At 47.6% G+C, this 21997-nt stretch overlaps 1 protein-coding gene across 1 annotated transcript; it reads left to right on the top strand.

The window, feature by feature from the left end:
* The first annotated feature begins 12078 nt into the window (after positions 1-12078).
* On the top strand, positions 12079-19588 carry LOC122364749 (protein Star-like). The gene is made up of 7 exons (XM_043335442.1): positions 12079-12308; positions 12468-12604; positions 13631-13842; positions 15590-15667; positions 16064-16180; positions 16519-16737; positions 19323-19588. Exons 2-7 carry the CDS (start codon positions 12511-12513, stop codon positions 19503-19505), a joined length of 903 nt encoding a protein of 300 aa, XP_043191377.1. The 5' UTR covers positions 12079-12308; positions 12468-12510; the 3' UTR covers positions 19506-19588.
* The last annotated feature ends 2409 nt before the right edge of the window (positions 19589-21997 follow it).

The following is a 21997-nucleotide window of genomic DNA, read 5'->3' as shown; positions in this document are numbered from 1 at the left end:
GATCCTTGTGTACGCATAGGAACAGTCCAAATATTTCAGAATCACAATGATTTGGACCACCCGTGATGACCAAGGTGTCATTTTTGCTGATAGCCTCTAGAAAGGTCATCCGAGGTCATTTGAGGCTACAAACAGTTTTTTTTTGCCAATAACTCGCGATTGGAAAGAGATAGAACGCTGCGGATGGTCTCATTGTGTTTGCCTCGTTGAGACGCATCGACTGATATGCAACATGACCTTTTCCGGTCAGGTCATGACCTTGACCTGAGGTCAAATTTTTAAGTTGACCTTTCAAGGTCAAATTATAGTTCATTCGACGCATCTCGGCGAGGGGAACACGATTCTGGCAATATATAGGGTAGCCTGGGGCAAGACGCCCCAGATAATTTATTTTGCTACATAAATTTTGTCCCACATCACCTGAAAGGCCAAATTTGTGCTCAATGCGTTCTTTGGACATTTTACTTCAAATTCCACCCCTCAAATTCATTCACTTATGATCGGACTACTAGCTAGGAAGTGATTTGTGAAGCAACTGCAAATGGGGCATTTTGCCCCAACCCCAGGGCAAAACGCCCCACGGCCTGGGGCAAGTAGCCCCATACCTTAGATTAAAGATTTAACATGGTAGTTGGCTAAATCTTATGTGAGAGGTCCGTTAGACCTCTGGAGGCACGGCACTGAAGTTAGCACATTCCATCCTGTCAGGTGCTCAGCATATGACACTGTTGTATGAGCAGGTTTTTCACCTACCTCATAAGACCAAATAATAAATTATTGCAATGCAAATGTTAACAAAATACTTCCTTTGCCATCCAGTTGCTGAGAAAAATACACATAAAGGCACAGAAACTTACTGTTCGCCAGCTACCGAACATTAGAAAGTGGGTAGCCCCAACCACACAAGAGGTAAAACGCCCCAGGGGCTTTTTGCCCCGCGACCTACTGGGGCGTTTTACCCCATCACGTAGTTCGGTCAGAGAACAACGCCTTGCACTCCAGCAAGACATAATTTAACACGAACCAACCCGGCATGATAAGCGTTAGACAATAGTTGTTCAAAATACATAAAAGTCGTTAACCTAATGTGGACCATAAAAGAACGCCATGATTCATAATCTGACAACAAAACATAAAAATCACTCAAAAAACACATTTTTGGCTATATCTCCCGAAAGAGTCATCACAATTTCTTTCCAGTCTGCTCATATAATGATCATATAGTGCACGTTTTATAGAAGAGATGATGTTTCCCCAGAACCCTGCCAGTTCCGAGAAACATCGGTGAGGCGTTTTACCTCGGCGGGGCGACTTGCCCCGGTCTACCCTATGTCGTGGCTTTGGGTGGCTATCAAAGCATACAAAAGCGCAGCGTACAATCCTCAAAACATACAAAATCGCAACATACAACGCGCAAAACCTACAAAACAGGCCAGGTAGGGGACAGCCCAAACGTACAAAAGCGCAGCGTACAAAATCCCAACGTACAAAAGTTTACCGTCCAATGGGTAAAGCGTACAATGGCAAATCAAACAATGATCAGAACGTACAAAATTGGAACGTACAATGGCAGATCAAACAAACGCGTATCATACAAAATTGCAACCTACAAAACGAGATGATCGTATCATACAAAATCGCATCGTCTAAAATCGGAAGGTACAAAATGCCTCTGGTTGACGCCGGGTGAATTGATATTTAACAAGTCAGCCACCAGATGGGGTAATGGTGCTGTGGCAGTGGTTTTTTGGAAGCCACCAGGAAATAGAGTGGAATGCCACTAAGTCCCTTAGAAACACGATACCTCTGGACGCTGCACCGGCCGGCTATCGACGCTGCGGGCGGTCGGAGGGTGCCGAGGGGAATGGTTCCGAGCAGGCGGGAACACGATACCTCTGAACGCTGCACCGGCCGACTATCGACGCTGCGGGTGCCGCGTGGACCGTTGCCGAGCAGGCGACGAGGAGAAGCGGGCATCAAGACCGTGAGAAATCTATTATATTGGCGGGTGTGCATATGTAGGTAAATGACGCAAACGTGCCTAGGTATGTAACACCTTCATCCTTGATCACATACCCCTACCCACGCACTGCGGGGGGGGACTGTTTAACCCGCGCCCGGCTGGGGGTCCTGGATTTCCACGCCCTGCTGAGGGAGGGGGTGTTTGAACACCCCCCCTTGTAACTCGGCTCCTGGGCCACGTAGCGATACGCGGAAGGCGGCGTTCGAAAGAGCGTCAAAAATAATGACGAAATTACTTCGGTCAATGTTTTGGTCAGGGCAAAGGTCAGGTCACCAGAGGTCATTGAAGGCAAAATTTCGCCGATTTCCATGTCGAATGTCGAAAATTTCCAAGAAGCTAACGCATAACTCGGGAACCAATAGAGCTACAGCGCCGCGGAAAAGCGCATTCGATAGCCCTATTAACGCCCTTTCTGAGTTATTCTCTCAGATTTGACCTAACGTCAACGGTTTGCCTGCAGGGGGCAAAAACTGCAAAAATAGCCGATTTTTTCGGAAACAGTTTTTCTGCAATAACTTTTGACCCAAGCCCTGTACGAGCTTACTTTTACCGGCATCGTGTTCCTCTCGTCAAGACGCATCGAATGAACTATAAGTTGACCTTGAAAGGTCAACTTGAAAATTTGACCTCAGGTCAAGGTCATGACCTGACCGGAAAGGGTCATGTTGCATATCAGTCGATCCGTGTCGTCGAGCTGAACACATCTAAGGCGTTTTTATCGCTCTAGCATGCCTCTATTATCAAAAGTTATTTGCGAAAAAACTGTTAGATATCATTCGTGACCTAAGATGAACTCAGGGCATAAACAAGGGTCACGGACACCATTTTCATGTTCAGTGTGTCTAAACCACTTGTAATTCGGTGTTTGGGAGTGTTTATAATGTCTTTCGTCCAAAAGAGGCACATTTCAATTTTCTCCCATTGACTTATAATGGGGAGGTCGCAAAATTGACCTGACCTTAGGTCATCGATATCAAAATTCTGAGATATACATTTTGTACATACTATTGCTCTTAGCAATCGCTGAAAGTTTCAAAGCGATCGGTCACTCGGTGTAGCTATGGCAGACATTGAAACTTTTTATGAGGTGAGGTCACTTCAAGTGACCTGGTGACCTGACCTTGAATGACCTTGGTCTGAAATTTTAACAACATGTGTAGAATTGATGTATGATAAGGTGTACCAAAAACGGCGGCGCTCCGCGCCTCCGTTTTTGAGATATTCGCAAAAAACCACAAGGGGGGTGTTCAAACACCAGCAGGGCGCGGGTTAATAAACAACCCCTCCGGTTTCTCGCGAATATCTAAAAAAAACGGCGGCTCAGAGTGCCGCCGTGTTTTGCAAATCTTATCATACATCTTCTCTACACCTACTGTGAAAACTTCAGACCAAAGTCATCTAAGGTCAAGTCACCATATCACGTCAAGTGACCGTACTACATGAAAAGTTGCAATGCCTGTCACAGCTACACCGAGTGACTGATCACTTTGAAACTTTGAGCAACTGATAAAACAACAGTATACACAATACACATAATGTATACAATAATTATAATAATGATACACAAAATGTATCTCTCGGAACTTCGATATCGGTAACGTAAGGTCAGTTCAATTTTGCGACCTCTCCATTATAAGTCAATGGGAGAAATTTGAAAGGCGCCTCTTTTGGCCGAACGTCATTCTAATCACTTTCAAACATCGAATTATAAGTAGACATGACAAACTGAACCGGAAAATGGTACCCGTGACCCCTCTTTATGTCCCTGAGGTCATCTCAGGTCACGAATGGTATCCTACAGTTTTTCGCAAATAACTTTTGACAGAGACATGCTAGAGCGATGAAAAAACCTTATATGTATGTGTTTGGCTCGACAATACGGATCGACTGATGCAGCATGACCTTTTCTGGTCAGGTCATGACATTGACCTGAGGTCATGACCTTGTCATGAGGTCATGACCTTGACCTAAAGTAAATTTTTCCAGTTGAACTTTTGAGGTCAACTTATAGTTCTTTCGATGCGTCGCCTTGACGAGAGGAACACGATGCTGCTGAAAGTAAGCTCGTGCATGTTTTGAGTCAAAAGGTATTGCAGAAAAACAGTTCCCGCAAAAACCATCTACCTATTCTGGCAGTTTTTGGCCCCTGCACGCTAAACCGTTCCTAATCTATGCGCCGGTTTGTCGAAATTATCGAAGTTTGACCTGGAAAGTGGCGAAATTTTACCTTTGGTGACTTCTGTTGACCTGACCTTTGAGCTGACCTAAAATGTGGCCGATATAATTTCTTCATTACTTCTGCCGCTCTTTCGAACGCCGTCTACGGCGTGTCGCTACGTGGCCCAGGAGCCGAGTGGGAAGGGGGGGTGTTCAAACACCCCCTCCCCCCAGTGCAGGTGGCGCCGAGCACCGGCCCGGCGCCGGTTAGTCAATCGCATGGCGTTTAACATAACGGTACATCATCGGTGTTTAACCCGCGCCCTGCTGGGGGGGGGGGGGTGTTTGAACACACCACACGCACCTGTGTTTTTTTCACAAATATCTCAAAAACGGCAGCGCGGAGCGAAGCCGTTTTTGGCACACCTTATAATACATTTTGTACATACTATTGCTCTCAGCAATCGTTGAAACTTTCGAAGCGATCGGTCACTTGGTGTAGCTATGGCGGACATTGAAACTTTGCATGAGGTGAGATCACTTCAAGTGACCTGGTGACCTGACTTTAAATGACCTTGGTCTGAAATTTTTAAAACATGTGTAGAATTGATGTATTATAAGGTGTGCCAAAAACGGCGGAGCTCCGCGTTGTAAACTATACTGCGATAAACTCTGCATATCTCAGAGTTTTGATATCGATGACCAAAGGTCAGGTCAATTTTGCGACCTCCCCATCATAAGTCAATGGAAGAAAATTGAAAGGCGCCTCTTTTGGACCAAAGCCATAATGGCTTTGGTCCCAAACACTCCCAAACACTGAATTACAAGAAACTAAGACACATTGAACATGAAAATAGTATCCGAGACCCCTGTTTATGCCCCTGAGGTCATCTCAGGTCACGAATAGTATCAGTTTTTCGCGAATACCTTTTGATAGAGGCATGCTAGAGCGATGAAAACGCTTTGGATGTGTTCAGCTCGACGATACGGATCGACTGATATGCAACATGACCCTTTCCGGTCAGGTCATGTTGGTAAAAGTAAGCTCGTGCAAGGCTTGAGTCAAAAGTTATTGCAGAAACACTTTCCAAAAAATCGTGTTTTTTTTTGGCAGTTTTTGCCCCCTGCAGGCAAAACCGTTGGCGCTAGGTCAAATCTGAGAGAATTATTCAGAAAGGGCGTTAATAGGGCTATCGAAGTCGCTTTTCCGCGGCGCTGTAGCTATATCGGTTCTCGAGTTATGCGTTGGCTTCTTGGAAACTGTCGACATTTGACCTGAAAATCGGCGAAATTTTGCCTTTGACCACTGGTGACCTGACCTTTAGCCTAACCAAAAAAGTGACCGAATGATTTCGTTATTATTTTTGGCGCTCTTTCGATCGCCGCCTTCCGCGAATCGCTACGTGGCCCAGGAGTCGAGTTAGAAGTGGGTGTTCAACACCCCCCCCCCCCCCCAGCACGGCGTGGAAATCCAGGACCCCCAGCGGGGCGCGGGTTAAAACACATTTGGAAAATATAAATATCTTCAATACAATGTACGCTAACCAGTTTTCTCAGTAATTCAGCTAGCAAATATCGTGCTGTGTTGTTTACATCGAGGGTCGAACTTAACCCACGCCTGCTGGTGGCCTAAGTTGTCCGTGTCGCGCTGGGGGGAGGCGTTTTCACGTCCCCGTCTAACTCGGCTCCTGGGTCAAAGGTCATGTCACCAGAGGTCATCAAAGGTAAAATGTTGCCTATTTCAACATTTTCCCAAACACTCAACGCATAACTCGGGAACCAATAGAGCTACAGCGCCACAGAAAAGCGCATTCAACAGCTCTTTCAAAGGCCTTTCCGACTGTTGCTGTTAGATTTGACCTCAGGTCAAATATAAATCGTGACGTTAGTAACAACGCACGATACGTTAGACGCTGGCAAAACACCAATACGGGCGAGGGTTAAATCATATGTGAACCAACCAGTTTTTGAGTGGTTAACCTAGCAAACATTGTAAATGTGTTCAACAGGATGTTTACAGTGAGGGTTGAACTTGAAAAAGACGGACGGCCGATTGGACGATGGGACCGCGGCCAGAATTAGCGCGACACTGGTGGATTTGCCGCCCTTTCCCAAACTGAGTTAGACTGTTCCACGTAGTTCAGAAATGTCCAATTCCATGGACCACGAATCTGCAAATATTTTTCGTCCGCGCCACATCAGCCCAAATACAAAGTTCTGTGACAAGCATCGTAGACCCGTTTTCGTACGGAGAAAAGTAGCAGCTAATGTAGGTAAGAAAAAAATGTATATTAGACGGCTTTATCAATATTTTCGGAGTCTAACCTTTAGACCATGACACAAGAAATGTTTAGACCATGGGCTTCACGATGGAAAGAAAAACCTATAACGGAATATATAAATACGCTTCAAATGTTAAGTTTGTAGGTGCTTTTAAAATTGTGAGCTAATTTTACTGTTATAAACATTCTAGAATGCCGATATGAAACGTCCCGCTAGGTTGCGCTCTTCTTTTATCAATATGGTCTTTACTGATCAATTGCCTTTCAGAAAATGTATAATTTAGCTGCTTCAGCCTGCTACATCGAAAATGAGGGGCATTTTTGTTTTTACTTCAGGTCGCCGGCGCTGGCCGTGCGCGGTTACCACGAGCCGGCCGGAAGCTGGGAGTAACAGATCGACAGATCCTCCTAGGAGTCGAACAAGGCTGCCAAGTGCCAACTATATTTAAGTTTTGTCCGGAAATATCCGTACCTGCTATCGGAGTGTCTGATACACTTTTCTGACCCTCACTTTATTTGTTATATAGTCCATCAGGCTATGAGATTCCCATCATGGTTTTGGTGGCTACATTATTTGCTTATGGGAATTTCCGGTTCCGTCATGACTTGACCTGGCAGGTGATGCCATCTTATCCCGCGAGTTGCTGGGGGGGGGCGTTAAACGCCCCCACTTTTTTCGCCGGGCCATAGCATAAAAACGGCGCGCCGCAGGCGCCAAATTTTTGATAACTGTAGGGAATTGATTGAAGTTTATTGTGACGAAGTTTAAAAAAAATCGGTCGGAAATTTTTTGAAATATCGATGTTTTAGTGACGTCATGATTTCTGAGTTTTCGACCAAAAACGGCATATGTTCAAAAAATCATATAAAATCACAGAATAGACATACAGACATGCCGTAAACGCTAGACTGCCAATACCATGAACAATCAAATGGCTATCTTCGATTTTTGATTATTGCTCCGCATATTCCAAAATCTTGAACTGAATCTTGGCAATTTCTCGTGACTACTTCACGACCATGATACTTGCATTTCTTAAATTGAACTTTTTGAGCCAAACACGTACACATATGATAAAATGAATGTCACCATCGTGTTCTACGCCCCAAATAACCCATAAAACATGTGTCACAGGCTGCGAATATCAGTTTTGATTTTCGGGGATATGTGCCCACCCGGTTGACCTGACCTTGACCCTGACCTATGCTGGACTGACCCCTACATGAAGCTGACACTCTTGTAGGCCTTATATGATGGATTGTGCACCGTTTTGACAGAGTTTATGACGAGAGGCGCCCATTGCGAAGTCCTGAAGTCCATGCTACTGAAAGCCCGATTTCAGGTGTTTGACCTGACCTTGACCCGACCTGTGACCTCAAAATTCAACTTTAAAGTACTCATCTGAAGCGTCTTGTCGCGTTCTTTCGTTTGCCGCCTCGTGCGTTCCGCTGCGCCTATTGGTTCTCGAGTTATCGGCTGGGGGCGTTTAACGCCCCCCCCCCCCCAGCAAACGGTGGGTGGCGAAATACCCCAGCAACTGCCGGGTTATCACATGACCGAACCGAGTCAAGGTCAACGCAGGTCAACTGATTAATTAATTAATTAATTAATTAATTAAATGACTAACGATTATTTAATTAAATTTATCAGGAATTGCTTCGAAAGTACACAGACTACCATTTGTATGATTCTATCATCCCTTTCATGTGAAAAGCGGGCACGAAACACGAAAAAGTACCGATGTCGCGCTAATTCTCGCTCCGGTCCCATTGTGCATTGTAAGAAATAGTTTTAGTGTCTAAACTACATATTTTGCGACCGATACCCCCTGAACCCGATTACGACTCGCTGACGAAGTTTTGTAAATACAATTTGAAAGCTCCGACCCGAACGATTTCTTGTGGAGTGAAGCTCTCATTCACTTATTGCATTAACAAACTCCACAGTCCACATCATATCTTTATGTGTAACTAAGCTGTTGGTGGCGGTAAACACCCATTTGGATGTCGGCGGTGACGCCTAATGGTTGAGCTGACCTGGCCCCACCTACCCAAAATGCACGGATACATCGTCTTTGATCAAAACTAGCACGAAATTGGAAATCAGAACCCCGAAAAAAAAAACTCACTAACAACCTCTTTTTAAAAAGTTAAAATAGGCCACGATTTCCATGACTTTTAAGTCATTTACCCGAATTGAAATGCCAACTAATGACCGGCGATCTTAAAATCGGGTACCATCGGCTTCCTTTAGTTACGGTAGGACGTTCATGTTTTCGCGAAGCTATAGTTCGGTTAGGGACTGAACGATTGGGGATCCAACAGAATTCCCCCCCCCCCCCAATTATATGCTAGCGGCAGAAAACGCGGTCACGGAAGGGATTTCAAAGAGCATACAAACACATAAGTCCTTAATCCTCGCCCGTACTGGTGTTTTGCCAGCCGCGAACGTATATGGGGGGGGGGGGGGTCCGTTGGAGACATAGTTTGTTACGAGAGACGCCCAGTTCGAGGGTTAAAGTCCATGCTATTAAAAGCCTAATTTCAGGTATTCAAAATAATCTTGAACCGACCTGTGACCTCGGAACTCCACTTGAAGGTACTCATCAGAAGCCTCTCGTAGCGTTATTTTGTTTGCTGCCTCGCCCGTTTCGCTGCGCCTCGAGCTATGGGCTATGGGCTATGGGTTCTCGAGCTATGGGCTGGGAAAGTTTACCCCCCTCTCCCACCCCCACCCAGCAAGTGGTGTGTGGCGAAATACTCCAGCAACTGCCGGGTTAACCCTCGCCCGTATTGGTGTTTTCCAGCCTCGAAGGTATAGGGGGGGGGGGGCGGGTCCGTTGAACCGCCCCCCTTGCCGTTTGGCCCCTGATCGAGCTAGAGCTTCGAGAAAAAAATTTAAGGTCCTAGGTCATTGGTTGACTTTCCAGGTCAGGTCAATGACCCACAAGTCTGGAAAATCGGGACCTATTAGAAGATTCAAGATTCAAGATTCAAGATGTATTCGAAAGAGATCCATTCTACAGATGGCTTTTCACTCGTTCACGTCATTGGTGGAACACAATAATGGTGGAAAGCATACATTCATTCGCACGCTCAAAGTCACACACACGGACAAACCTAACCATTCGACATCTGCAGTGCTGACAGCTGGCGCCTAACTGTTGAACGAAAACCGAGGGTACCGGGTTCTACTTCCACACCGTTGAGCATGGTTACACCGCGGTAACACAGTCTCCTTCTGCCGGCTTCGGTTCGTATCGCTGGGAGAGTATACAGGTTAGCATGTCTCGTCTCGTGATCATGCCGCTGCCTGGCCTTGGCTCCTATGGTGCTAAATACGCTTTCGGGCTGACCGGTAACCAAAATGCGTTCCAGTGCACACGCCGTGTGATAGGCGACCAAGTGATCTGCATCTAGCCAACGGAGCATCGTAAAGTGAGGTTGATGAGGGTTTTTCGGGGTGCTGATCACGAATATCGTGTTAGTTTTGATCACAGATGATGTCTTAATGCATTTAGGCCAGGTCAGGTCAGGTCAGGCCAATCAGTAGACGTCCTGCCAGGTATTCATAGTACGTGTCAGCCGTTACTGACAGCTTCGTAACATGTTACGAAGACACCAAAACAACTTCGTAAATGCTCAAATGTTTGCTTAATTCGAAATCAGCTCCAAAAAGTAGCCTAGAACTCGAAGAAGTGAACCTAGGTCATCAAAGGTCAATGATCTGACCTGACCTTCAGGTGACCTTGACACTCACCATAATGCATGGGACCAACATTATATCACATGTTTGAACGCTTGAAACCGCAAAAATACTGCAAACGCGCGGCTAATACGAGCCGACATACGCCGAATCGCGATTCCGGCCAAACATGGTCTCGAAAAATAGGCCACAGGTCAAGGTTCATTTCGGACAGGGTCATGAACTTTTAAGGGTAAGTGTACAATTGATTGACTCGACATAACTGAAAGTTTCATCGCGATCAACCGCTTTTTACGCGAGTTATTCGCGAAAGACCATGGGGGTGGGGGTCCGTTCGATTTTCAATTTAATTTACGAATTATGTTCCGGCAGCTATAGTCAAAATGAGCAGAATGCTGCTCAATGTACCAAGCGCAACTTCGTTCTCCGGCCCGCAGAGAGCGGGGATGTAAGTCAGGCACGGCCTTGGCCGTTTCCTCTGGGGCCGCGCAGTCTGCCGAGGGAGGGATGACCTTGCCCAGTCTGAGGGAGGGGGACGACGGCGCCACCGGGACGCCCCGTCGCTCCGAGACCGGCGCTCACTGTATAAACAAGCAAAAAACGCTGGTCGTGCAAAGCTTGGCTGTGCTTTGACAGAGGAGGCATCTAGTGGAATATTTCGTAACTACACAAACTTCTAACAAAGATGTCGCTTGAAGCGCGGTTGAGATTGTAGGTTTTGATCCAACTGAAAATTGACATCTCAAGGACGACGAAATGATGTAAATTTATATGAAATGGTTTTGTATGATGCGTACTTTGATTAATGCCATTAATTTTCCACTGCCTTTTTGTGTGAAACGATTTTGTACCTTGCGATTTTGTATGACACGATTTTGTATGCTGCGCTTTTGTATGTTTTGACTGTCCCCTACCCGGCCTATTTTGTAGGTTTTGCGCGTTGTATGTTACGATTTTGTATGTTTTGATGATTGTATGATAAGATTTTGTATGCTTTGATATGGAGCCCGTGGCTTTTTGTAGTCGAATGTTATTGTTGAAAAACACTTTTCGTAAAAACAGCTATTTTTGGAGTTTTTGCCCTCTGGAGGCTAAACCGTTGACCTGAGGTCAATATTGATAATGACCTTTTCAAAAGAAGAGTTCAAAAGATATCGATTGCTTTTTCATGCGTTTTTCGAGCTACCATAGTTCCTGAGATAGCGGCATGTTTTCTGAAAAATATAATGACAATTGGCAAATTTTGACCTTTGATGACCTCTGGTGACCCCAATATTGCTCTAAGGTGAAAAATGACCGGCATACTTTCAAACGTACGCATTGAGAGCTATCGACTGCTTTTTACCGCGTCTTTCTATCCCTCTTAGTTTTTTTAGTTAGAGGTGGGTGGTAACATATGCCCCCCCCCCCCCCACTAGGGCGAAGTTGGCTGAGACCGCCACTGGGGCGCGGGTTAAGACATGTTTGTCATCTTTTGTGAGTTTATATGATATTTGATCATATGCCGATTTTGATCGAAAGCTAAGAAATCATGACGGTCCTAAAACCTCGATATCTAAAAAAAAATCCAACCATTTCTTTTGAAACTTTTCATAATACTTAACTTCAAGCTATTCCCTACAGGTACTAAAAAGTTGGCGCGCCTGCGGCGATACGTTTTTTTTAAGCTAGAACACGGAGGAAAAAGGTGGGGCACTTAAAAGGTGCCCCCCCCCCCCCCAGCAACTCGCGAATTAAGCTCTCAAAGTGATAATACAGGCTTTAAAATCCCCCAGATCCTAACAGTTCCGTTCTAAAGAGATTCGTTTTCTCCTGTCACCGCTTACAGTCAGCAGTCAGGTGGGCAGTCAGGTGACAGGTGGGCAGTTAGCCCCGCCGGTGCGGCGGCGGCGCGGCGGGCCCGGCCACTGCACTGGTGGCCGGCGCGGCGGTGCACCGCTGCAGTTCTGCCGAGGGCGGGGTCGGTGGCCGGTCCGCGGCCGAGCGGAGGGCTCGGCGCCGGCCGTGACGCGCGCTGCATACCTTAGCAGTCGCACGGGGCGCCCCGACGCTGGAAGGGTGAGAGGACACATATAGTGCTCATGGAGCGTGGAAGATGCTGACAGAACGCCTGACGGACTGTGACACCCTCCTATACCAGGTAAGGTCATTCACCTTCGAGGAGAGACTTGTATGTTACGATTTAATCAGGCATCGTTCCTATAAAAATAGATTCCTATAAGACACGCAATTAGCTCTAAAAAATGTTCTTACGTTGGTGAATGTCTCTGCGTTTCACTAGACTATTTTTTGTGTGCAGATTCTGTGAGACGGTCAGGAGTTCTCAGCTGTGCAGGTTCGGGATGGCGCCGCCGCTCGGGAGCAGGCGTCATCTGGTCGGCGGCGCCGTGCTGATATCGCTCGGCTGTTCTCTGCTCCTGGTGCACAGCCGCTCAGGTAGGCCTCGCTCAATCACTATTGTCTCAACATGGTGACTTACCAGCCACTAGTCTTGTGACTGGTATCAAACATCGCTGTTTGGGTATGTGCGTCAATTCAGTATTCGTATTCGTTTTCAGCGTCGAGTTCAAAACTTCACCGAACGATGTAAACCCATAGATCTTGACATGCTGGTTCCAAAAATATCATTCATTTTGACCTAGGCTAAATACCCTGACCTCTAAAGGCTAAAAATCGTTTTTCGACGGGATACCGGATAACAAGTTTATTTACCGTCCGATCACGCTTAAAAGGCCACCAAACGAAGCACCGTGACGAAAGCTAGCCGCACACCCAACAAAATTGCCGATCGTGGTCAAAGGCGAAGGTCATATATGCGAAAAACAGTTATTTTTTCGGGGTACCAGATAAAAATTTTCGGTTTTTGAAAGAAACATTTTTTTTGCATATATGACCTTGAGCTTTGACCTCGATCGGCCATTTTGTTGAGCGTGCGGACTGCGGATAGCTTTCGTCGTCGCGTCATTAGGTGAAATTTTGAGCGCGTTCGGACGGTAAATAAACTTTTTATATGGTACCCCGTCGAAAAACGGTCTTGAGCCCCTTGAGGTCAAAGTATTCGACCTAGGTCAAAATGAATGATATCTTTGGAACCAGCGTGTGAAGATCTATCGGTTGACATATAGTTTTGTGAAGTTTTGAACTCGACGCTGAAAACAAATACGAATACGACGCTAACTTGACACATCTTGTTTGGGTATAGAGCGATGCAATAGTTAAACAGCGCCTGTATAAATTCAAATAAAAGCATATTATTGAATTTAAAAAGAAACATCATTTGAACAAAGAAAGCAAAATAATTAAGGAGGTTATCAGAGAGAACAAAAAAGTTGATGATCTTTATTGGTTTAAAATTGAACTAATAGGTGATGATCTATGAACTAACTATGAGCTATGATCTATGGCCCATTGGGAGGGTTTGCTGACACTGGTCTGCCTATTGGCGGCCGTGTGTGTGGCCAGGAGAGCCCGGCTCATGGCCGGTGCCGTGGACGTACCGGGACCTGCTGCGCGGCCCGCTGGTGCTGGCCGCCGACGAGCCGGCCGTGGTGAGCATCGTGCGGGCCATGCTGGACGGGCCGTCCGCAGAGCCGTACCGCCTCAGACGGCCCGGGACCGCCGACAGCTCGCAGCTGGAGCAGCTCGCCAGCCTGACGCACATTGTCGGCCGCAAGGTCAGCACCGTCACACGAAAAGGAAAAACAGCCGAGCATCGTCGTTTATAGTACCTACATACATACATACAGCTCGCTTAGTGGTCCACTCATATCGGCACTTACAGCTCTATTGCGAGGGATCTTCGATTATACAACACGTAGCAGTCATTTACCAATGGAAGAGCATTGACTTACACTCGCCATGAACATTCAGTATGAAATATATTAAAAGTTTATCAATTATCTTTTTGTTCACTGCAACCAATTTCTTATCCCGCGCCGGGACGGTTCTCCTAGACTTCCGCGCCGGGCCGGGGGGGGGGGGGTCTGAGCACCCCCTTCTAACTCGGCTCCTGGGCCACGTAGCGACACGCGGTACGCGGCAATGAAAAGAGCGTCCAAAATAAGGACGAAAACACTGGATCATTTTTTGGGTCAGATCAAAGGTCAGGTCACCAGAGGTAGGTCACTAAAGGTAAAATGCTGGCTATTTCAACATTTTGGAAACTGCCAACGGCTAACTCGGGAACCGATAGAGCTACAGAGCAGCGGAAAAACGTATTCGATAGCTCTTTTAACGCTTTTTCGCCAATGTGTCCTCAGATTTGACCTCAGGTTAACGGTTTAGCCTCCAGAGGGCAAAAACTCCAAAAATAGCCGTATTTACTAAACAAATTTTCCGCAATAACTTTTGACTCAAAAGAGCCACGACATTACTTTTGCCAGCATCGTGTTCCTCTCGTCGAGACGCTTCGAATGAACTATAATTTGACCTTGAAAGGTCAACTTGAAAATTTCAGCTTTGGTCAAGGTCATGACCTGACTGGAAAAGGTCATGTTGCATATCAGTCGATCCGCATCGTCAGGCCGAACACATCTTATGCCTGAAACAGACTTTCCGCAGTCAGGAAATCGCATACGAGAGCCTATTCAAATATATGGAAGCACGCTCGCATCAATCGCACGCACCTCCCGGATGCGATTGATGCGGGAAAATTATAATGTTCTATGAGAAAAAAAAAACACTTTTAAATGGCCTCACATACAGCATGTGCTTCAACAAAATTATAATGTATTTGAATAGGCTCTCGCATGCGATTTCCTGAACGCGGAAAGAGTCTGTTTCAGCCTTAAGGCGTTTTCATCGCTCTAGCATGCCTCCATCAGAAGTTATTAGCGAAAAACTGTTAGATACTAGGTATTCATGACCTGAGATGACCTCGGGGACATAACGAGGAGTCACAGGTGCCATTTTCCGGTTCAGTGTGTCAATTTTACCTGCATCCCGATGTTTGAGAGTGTCTAGAATGGCGTTCGTGCAAAAGAGACGCTTTTCAATTTTCTCCCATTGACTTATAATGGAGAGGCCGCAAAATTGACCTGACCTTAGGTCACCGATATCAAATTCCGAGATATACGTTTTATAGATACTGTTACTCTATCAATCTCTGAAAGTTTCAAGGCAATCGTTCAGCCGGTGTAGCTATGACGAGCATTCTAATTTGTTTATGAGGTAAGGTCACTTGGCGTGACCTGGTGACCTGACCTGGAGAGACCTGGGTCTGAAATTTTCACAACATGTGCGGAAAAGATGCACAAACAGGTGTGCCAAAAACGGCGGCGCCAATCCGCGAGTAAACCGCAGGGGAGGATGTTCAAACATTCCCCGGCCCGGCGCGGGTTATTTGCGTTTGATGGGATAATTGGGAGTTCTATTACGGATAACGGTCAACTAACGTTGCGCCTATCACCCCCTTCTTTTCAGACAGGAGGCACGTTCGTGGAGGCCGGCGCATTTGACGGGGAAACGCACAGCACCACACTCTTCTTAGAAAGATTTATGGTACGAGGAACATCCTGGCAGCGATATAGGTACTGTTTGCCATGCCATTTGATGGCCACTAGTCTCTGTGAAAGCAATGATCATACTCGTACTATTGGTCTCAAGATAAGGGCCCAGGCGACCTGTAATTTTGATGCGGTGAATACCCTTACCCTCGCCACAGCTCGGGCCGAGTGCACCCCTCCTCCCACCCAGCGACCCCCCCCCCCCCGCCCCCACTCGAGTTGTGGTGAGGGTATTCACCGCATCCGAACTACAGGTCACCTGGGCCCTTATCTTGAGACCAATAGTACTTACATGCCCATTAACGGCCGTAGGGGCCACGGGCGCTGCCCCCCCCCCCCCCCCGGGGTGCCGCCGCTCGGTGACCGTAGGGGCCGTGCGGCTGCCGCGCAGAACTGGACCGGCCTGCTGGTGGAGGCAGAGAACTGGAGCTACCGCCAGCTGCTGCTGACGCACAGGAAGGCCCGGACGCTGAACGCCTGCGTGGCGCCCGCCGCCCACCCCCAGCAGGTGAGCTGGTGCTGCCCACCCCCAGCAGGTGAGCTGGTGTCGTACCTCCCAGCAGGTGAGCTGGTGTTGTACCCAGCAGGTGAGCTGGTGTTGTAACCCAGCAGGTGATGCCGCCCCCCCCCCCCCCCCAGCAGGTGAGCTGGTGTCGTCTGTCAGGTGAGTCTTACTCATCCACCTCACAACTGTCAGGTGAACCTGTGCGATATGAATGTTTGAATTGCTCCACCGCCCTAAGTGCTCCAGTAGCGTCTGATATGGGTGTGTTTCCGGCCGTGCCAGCTGGGGTTCGAGGGCCTGCCCGGTACGGTCTGATGTGGGTGTGTTTCCGGCCGCGGCAGCTGGGGTTCGAGGGCATGCCCGGCTCTCCGCTGTCCTACGTGGAGCCGGGCTCGGCGGAGGCGCAGCTGGACCGGCAGCGGCGGCCGCGCCGCTGCTTCCCGCTCTACTCGGTGCTGCTGGCGGCCGGCCTCACCACCGTGGACCTGCTCGCGCTGGACGTGGAGGGCATCGAGTACCTGGTGCTCCACTCACTGCCCTGGCACCTGGTCGACATCAAGGTGAGCCCAACACCGCCCGCCACTCAAACCGACAGTAAATGGCAAATGCTAAATGAAAACGGGTTGAAGTAGGGGGATGTTCACGACAACAATCACTCAGAACAATGTGCAGCGTTCTTTTGCAATTTCATCATTACCCTAAGTCTAAAATCGGTAGGGTAGACCGGGGCAAGTCGCCCCGTCGAGGTAAAACGCCTCACCGATGTTTCTCGGAACTGGCAGGGTTCTGCGGAAACATCATCTCTTCTATAAAACGTGCACTATATGATCATTGTATGAGCAGACTGGAAAGAAATTGTGATGACTCTTTCGGGAGATATAGCCAAAAATGTGTTTTTTGAGTGATTTTTATGTTTTGTTGTCAGATTATGTATCATGGCGTTCTTTTATGGTCCACATTAGGTTAACGACTTTTATGTATTTTGAACAACTATTGTCTAACGCTTATCATGCCGGGTTGGTTCGTGTTAAATTATGTCTTGCTGGAGTGCAAGGCGTTGTTCTCTGACCGAACTACGTGATGGGGTAAAACGCCCCAGTAGGTCGCGGGGCAAAAAGCCCCTGGGGCGTTTTACCTCATCTGTTGTTAAGGCTACCCACTTTCTAATGTTCGGTAGCTGGCGAACAGTAAGTTTCTATGCCTTTATGTGTATTTTTCTCAGCAACTGGATGGCAAAGGAAGTATTTTGTTAACATTTGCATTGCAATAATTTATTATTTGGTCTTATGAGGTAGGTGAAAAACTTGCTCATACAATACTGCCATAGCTGAGCACCTGACAGGATGGAATGTGCTAACTTCAGTGCCGTGCCTCCAGAGGTCTAACGGACCTCTCACATAAGATTTAGCCAACTACCATGTTAAATCTTTAATCTAAAGTATGGGGCTACTTGCCCCAGGCCGTGGGGCGTTTTGCCCTGGGGTTGGGGCAAAATGCCCCATTTGCAGTTGCTTCACAAATCACTTCCTAGCTTGGAGTCTGATCATAAGTGAATCAATTTGAGGGGTGCAATTTAAAATAAAATGTCCAAAGAACGCATTGAGCACAAATTTGGCCTTCCAGGTGATGTGGGACAAAATTTATGTAGCAAAATAAATTATCTGGGGCGTCTTGCCCCAGGCTACCCTACTTATTAAATGTTTAGGTACAGCCCTCTGCAAACTGCGTGGTAACTGGTAGCTATTCTTTTTCTCTTTTTTTTCGACAAAACCAAGATTAACGCGAATACTATGCTATCGGTCACTCGAAAATCGCAAGAGCAAGACGCGCGAGACACCGCACCTTAGATTGGCATTATCATTGTATTCATTTTCCATCCAGTTTAGCACCAGTATAACGCCTTTTGGGGCGACTAACGGAGCGAGCGAGAGGGTGGGCCTTGCACGTGCGAAATTGCGAGGGGGTACCTCCAACTGACTTGTGCACGGTACCCTGACTAACCGGTCGCTAACGGTGTGCCAAATTTGAACGCAATCGGCCCAGCCGTTCCTGAGATCTGGAAGCGGCACCCTGCACGTGCGCACGTGCAAAATGGGTCCCAACTGACTTGTGCACGGCACCCTACTAACCGGTCCCTAACTGTGTACCAAATTTGAGCGCAATCGGCCCAGCCGTTCTCGAGATCTGGGAGCGCCCCCTGCACGTGCCCACGTGCAGTAGCACCCTAACCGCAACACATGGGAATGCATTGCCTGGTGGGTGCCTACCTGTATGCCTTCAGCGAAATCGCCCCAGTAATTACCGAGTTATTGAAATGGGAACAAATTTGGCATCTCTTCTTTTTGCATTTTGCACATGCAGTGGGAGTCACTCACATAGATCAAGAGTATCCGACCTTTGTTAGAAGGGATGCAGCTATCCTACAAAAATTACCGCAAGACAATCGCCCAAGCGGCTGCTGAGATATGGGCCTCTCAAAATCATTACTTTTGCAAAGCAGCTTGAATACCCTTGACTTTTCACGTGCCACGTGCCACGACAGTCACTGAGATGTATCAAAAGTAGTCAATTACGGGGTAGAAGGGATGGGGCTACCCAGCAAAAAAGACCGCAGGCCAATCGGTCCAGCGGTTGCTGAGATATAAGCCTCTCAAAAGCGTTACAGGCCGGGCCGGGCCGGGCCGCTCATGAGATTTTTCCGTTATATTGAAAAGACTTCGCTTCGCTCGCTGCGCTCGCTCGCTCGTAACCACGCAGTCTGCTGAGGGCTGTACCTACACTCTTGATTCGTCAATAACTCTCCCTTTGTTTTTAAGGCCATTTTTAGCACCATTCGTCATTTGAAGCTCTACCTATAGCCTAAAGTTATTTGTTTTTTTTTCTTGGTCTTCGGGTACTCACCCTTCTAACGCCAGGATCAAATAATAAATAGGTATGCACGCCAATGCTTCTAACGCAGCCATGTCTAGGTAATCATATCTATCTCGTGTATCTCGTGAATAATAAATGCCTAACGGATGGCTGCGGTAACGCACTGCTTTCGAGTAGACTTTCGAGCTGCTGGCGATCAACGTGTCTCGCTGTGGCATGCAGGACTCTGCTTATCACTCCCGTCTCATCAATTCTCTGTGCTGCTGTCTTTCAGGTCGTGATGGTGGACTACGTGAAACCAGACTTTCAGTTTGAAAATGGATCCTATGATCCCATATTGGAAGAACCCATACGCAAACTTATGGCGGATAATTCATATCACCTTGTCCACAGACTAGATACTGATCTTATATTTGTTAAAAGCGGCAGTGAATATGACACAACTGTCCATACCTGACGTTTCGTGTGCATTTCGTATGCTTGTGAAATGCGATGTTCTATCATGTATGACGAATAAATATTGCGACGCAGTCTTAACACTCGCACCGACGGGGGTTTGCGCCAACTTCGTACCGACGGGGGGGGGGCGGATGACCGCCCCCCTGAGATCTCGAGAACGAAGCAAGAGTCAATATAGGAGCAAACTAAGGGCAGCATCGTGATCCTCTCGTCAATCCGCATCGAATGATATATATGTTGACCTCGAAAGGTCAAGGTCAAAGGTTGACCTTAGGTCACGTGACCTCGAGGTCATCATGTATATCATTCGATGTGCCTTGACGAGCTGAACACAATGAGACCATCCGCGCGGCTGTATCTTGTTCCTGTACGGAGTTATTGTCAAAAAAACCGCTGGTGACCTTTGATGACGTCACATGACCTTACAGCTGCCCAACAGCAAAACAGACCTCAAGGTAGTGAAGGTTGATCGTATATGAGGTCATGTATGATTTATGGGGCCATTCCGACCCGTTTTAGTGGTAAAAACAGGGAGTTGATTTTTCCCCATTGACTTATAATGGGGAGGTCGAGAAATTGACCTGACCTTAGGTCATCGATATCAAAATTCCGAGGTATACAAATTGTAGCTACTAATGACCTTATAACATCCTGCGACTTTCAAAGGCCTCCGACATCTACTGTAGCTCTGCCACGGTGACAAAGTTGCAAAAAAGTGACTTGAGGTCGGGTCATTCAAAGTGACCTGGTGACCTGACCTTGAAAGTTAGGAGGTTCAAACTTGCACACCATGTGTAAAATTGATGAGAGAATAGTCATACCAAATTTCGCGGCGTGTAGCGCCGCGGTTTTCCCGCTATTCGCGAAAAACCTCAGGGGGCGGATATCCGCCCCCCGTCGGTGCGCGTGTTAATATGCGTACCTACACATGTTATCTTGGAAATAAAAATAAAATAGGTAGGTAGTTGGTAGGGACCTATCAGGAAACATATCGGTTTTAAACACATAATGTATGCCTAAGTTGATCCCAACCAGTTAGGCTCATAACGCCACAAATTGCCAGCAAGTGCAGATTTCCTATACCTGTGATGTTTCCAGGGTACCGAGATGTGTTATCGCGGGCGAAGAAGTTTCACATCCTGTCTTAGAGCAGCGCTGCGGGGGGGGGGGGGGGGTGGGGTCGGTCACTTATCCGGACCCTGCTCTGCTTCGGTGGCCCGGCTGCTCTCGCACCAAAGCAAGGAGATCTAGGTCTCATTACGCCTCCCCTCCCCCAACAAAAATAAAATAAAAATCCTTAGACATGAGGCACTAGCACCATCGAAAAGACGACAGCAGTGTGTCGAGCGCCATCTAGCCGAAGAGCACCCAGCTGCTGTCCGTCTCACCTCAGTTCGAGCGACCAGCACCAGATGGCAGCGTTGACCTCGCCCACTGCCCTCCGATCGCTCAATGCCTGGTCTATGCCAGAATCTAGAGTCCGAAGTTTAACGTATGTCCTCTGTAGCTGCGCACGGCCGATCCCCTCACTCTTCGACTGGCTATACGGCCTGCCACCAACCGCTACCATACCCGACAGGAGGCTCATACATCGAACTATAGAGCTCCCGTCGCGCTTCGAACCCCGGGCTTTTGTAACATATACTGGTCCGTATATTGGTCACGGGCTCAGCCCCGGCGACTCACTAGGGTGCCTGCCCAGACCAATGTCTCCCCCTAATTCCTATCATCCTTCCGGCTCTGCAATGGTCTTGTCGACCGAAAGGGCCTAACCCAACAAAACAAACAAAAAGTATATTGGTCCTGGAGAACCACACCATGGCTTGTTCAATGGTCCTGGAGCACCACAATATTACCTTTCGAACAGCCCTCAGACAGACAGCTAGCTCGCCTTTCCAATGACCCATAAACAAATGCATTTATACCCACTGTGCTGATGGAAATGAGATGAGCACTGCGCACAAGAAACGCATCAGCCCGACTAACCACACAGCATTTCGAATAGACTTTGTTCTCAGAGTAAGACCCTCTATCGCTCAAATCTCAACATAGCTTATCCCTCCCAGCTTCTACGTAGCCACGATTTCACAAGCCAATCATTAAAATGTAGCAGCATGTCATCTTAAAATGCAAATGGTCATAATGCTGAGCGTATAAAGCAGGAGGGTTTGAGCGAACATGGGCTGGCAGTACGAGGGGCAGCCTTATTACATAATCTGCGGGCCCACAGGTGACCGACATAGGAGAGTCCCCAAGGCCACCTCACTACCAGTCGGGCACGTGACACGAGATGCACATTATACGGAGCCGAGAGGACGACACCAGAGGTCACCAATGGCGACCCGAGCGTCGCCGACTGAGCGCTCCGGTTCTAGCGCAATTTTTGTTGCCACGCTGGCCCAGAGTGGATTAAAGGAAATAGTTCACTTTTAACATGAGGTTTTGAACTGGAATAGCAGTTTCGTAGCTTGAGCTGAGGCTATACCTAGC

The sequence above is a fragment of the Amphibalanus amphitrite genome, unplaced genomic scaffold, assembly GCF_019059575.1.
Source record: "Amphibalanus amphitrite isolate SeventyFive unplaced genomic scaffold, NRLGWU_Aamphi_draft 000695F_arrow, whole genome shotgun sequence".
Lineage (NCBI taxonomy): Eukaryota > Metazoa > Arthropoda > Thecostraca > Balanomorpha > Balanidae > Amphibalanus > Amphibalanus amphitrite.
The sequence above is the reverse complement of the archived record's forward strand: the minus strand, read 5'-3'. Positions and strand labels throughout refer to the sequence as shown.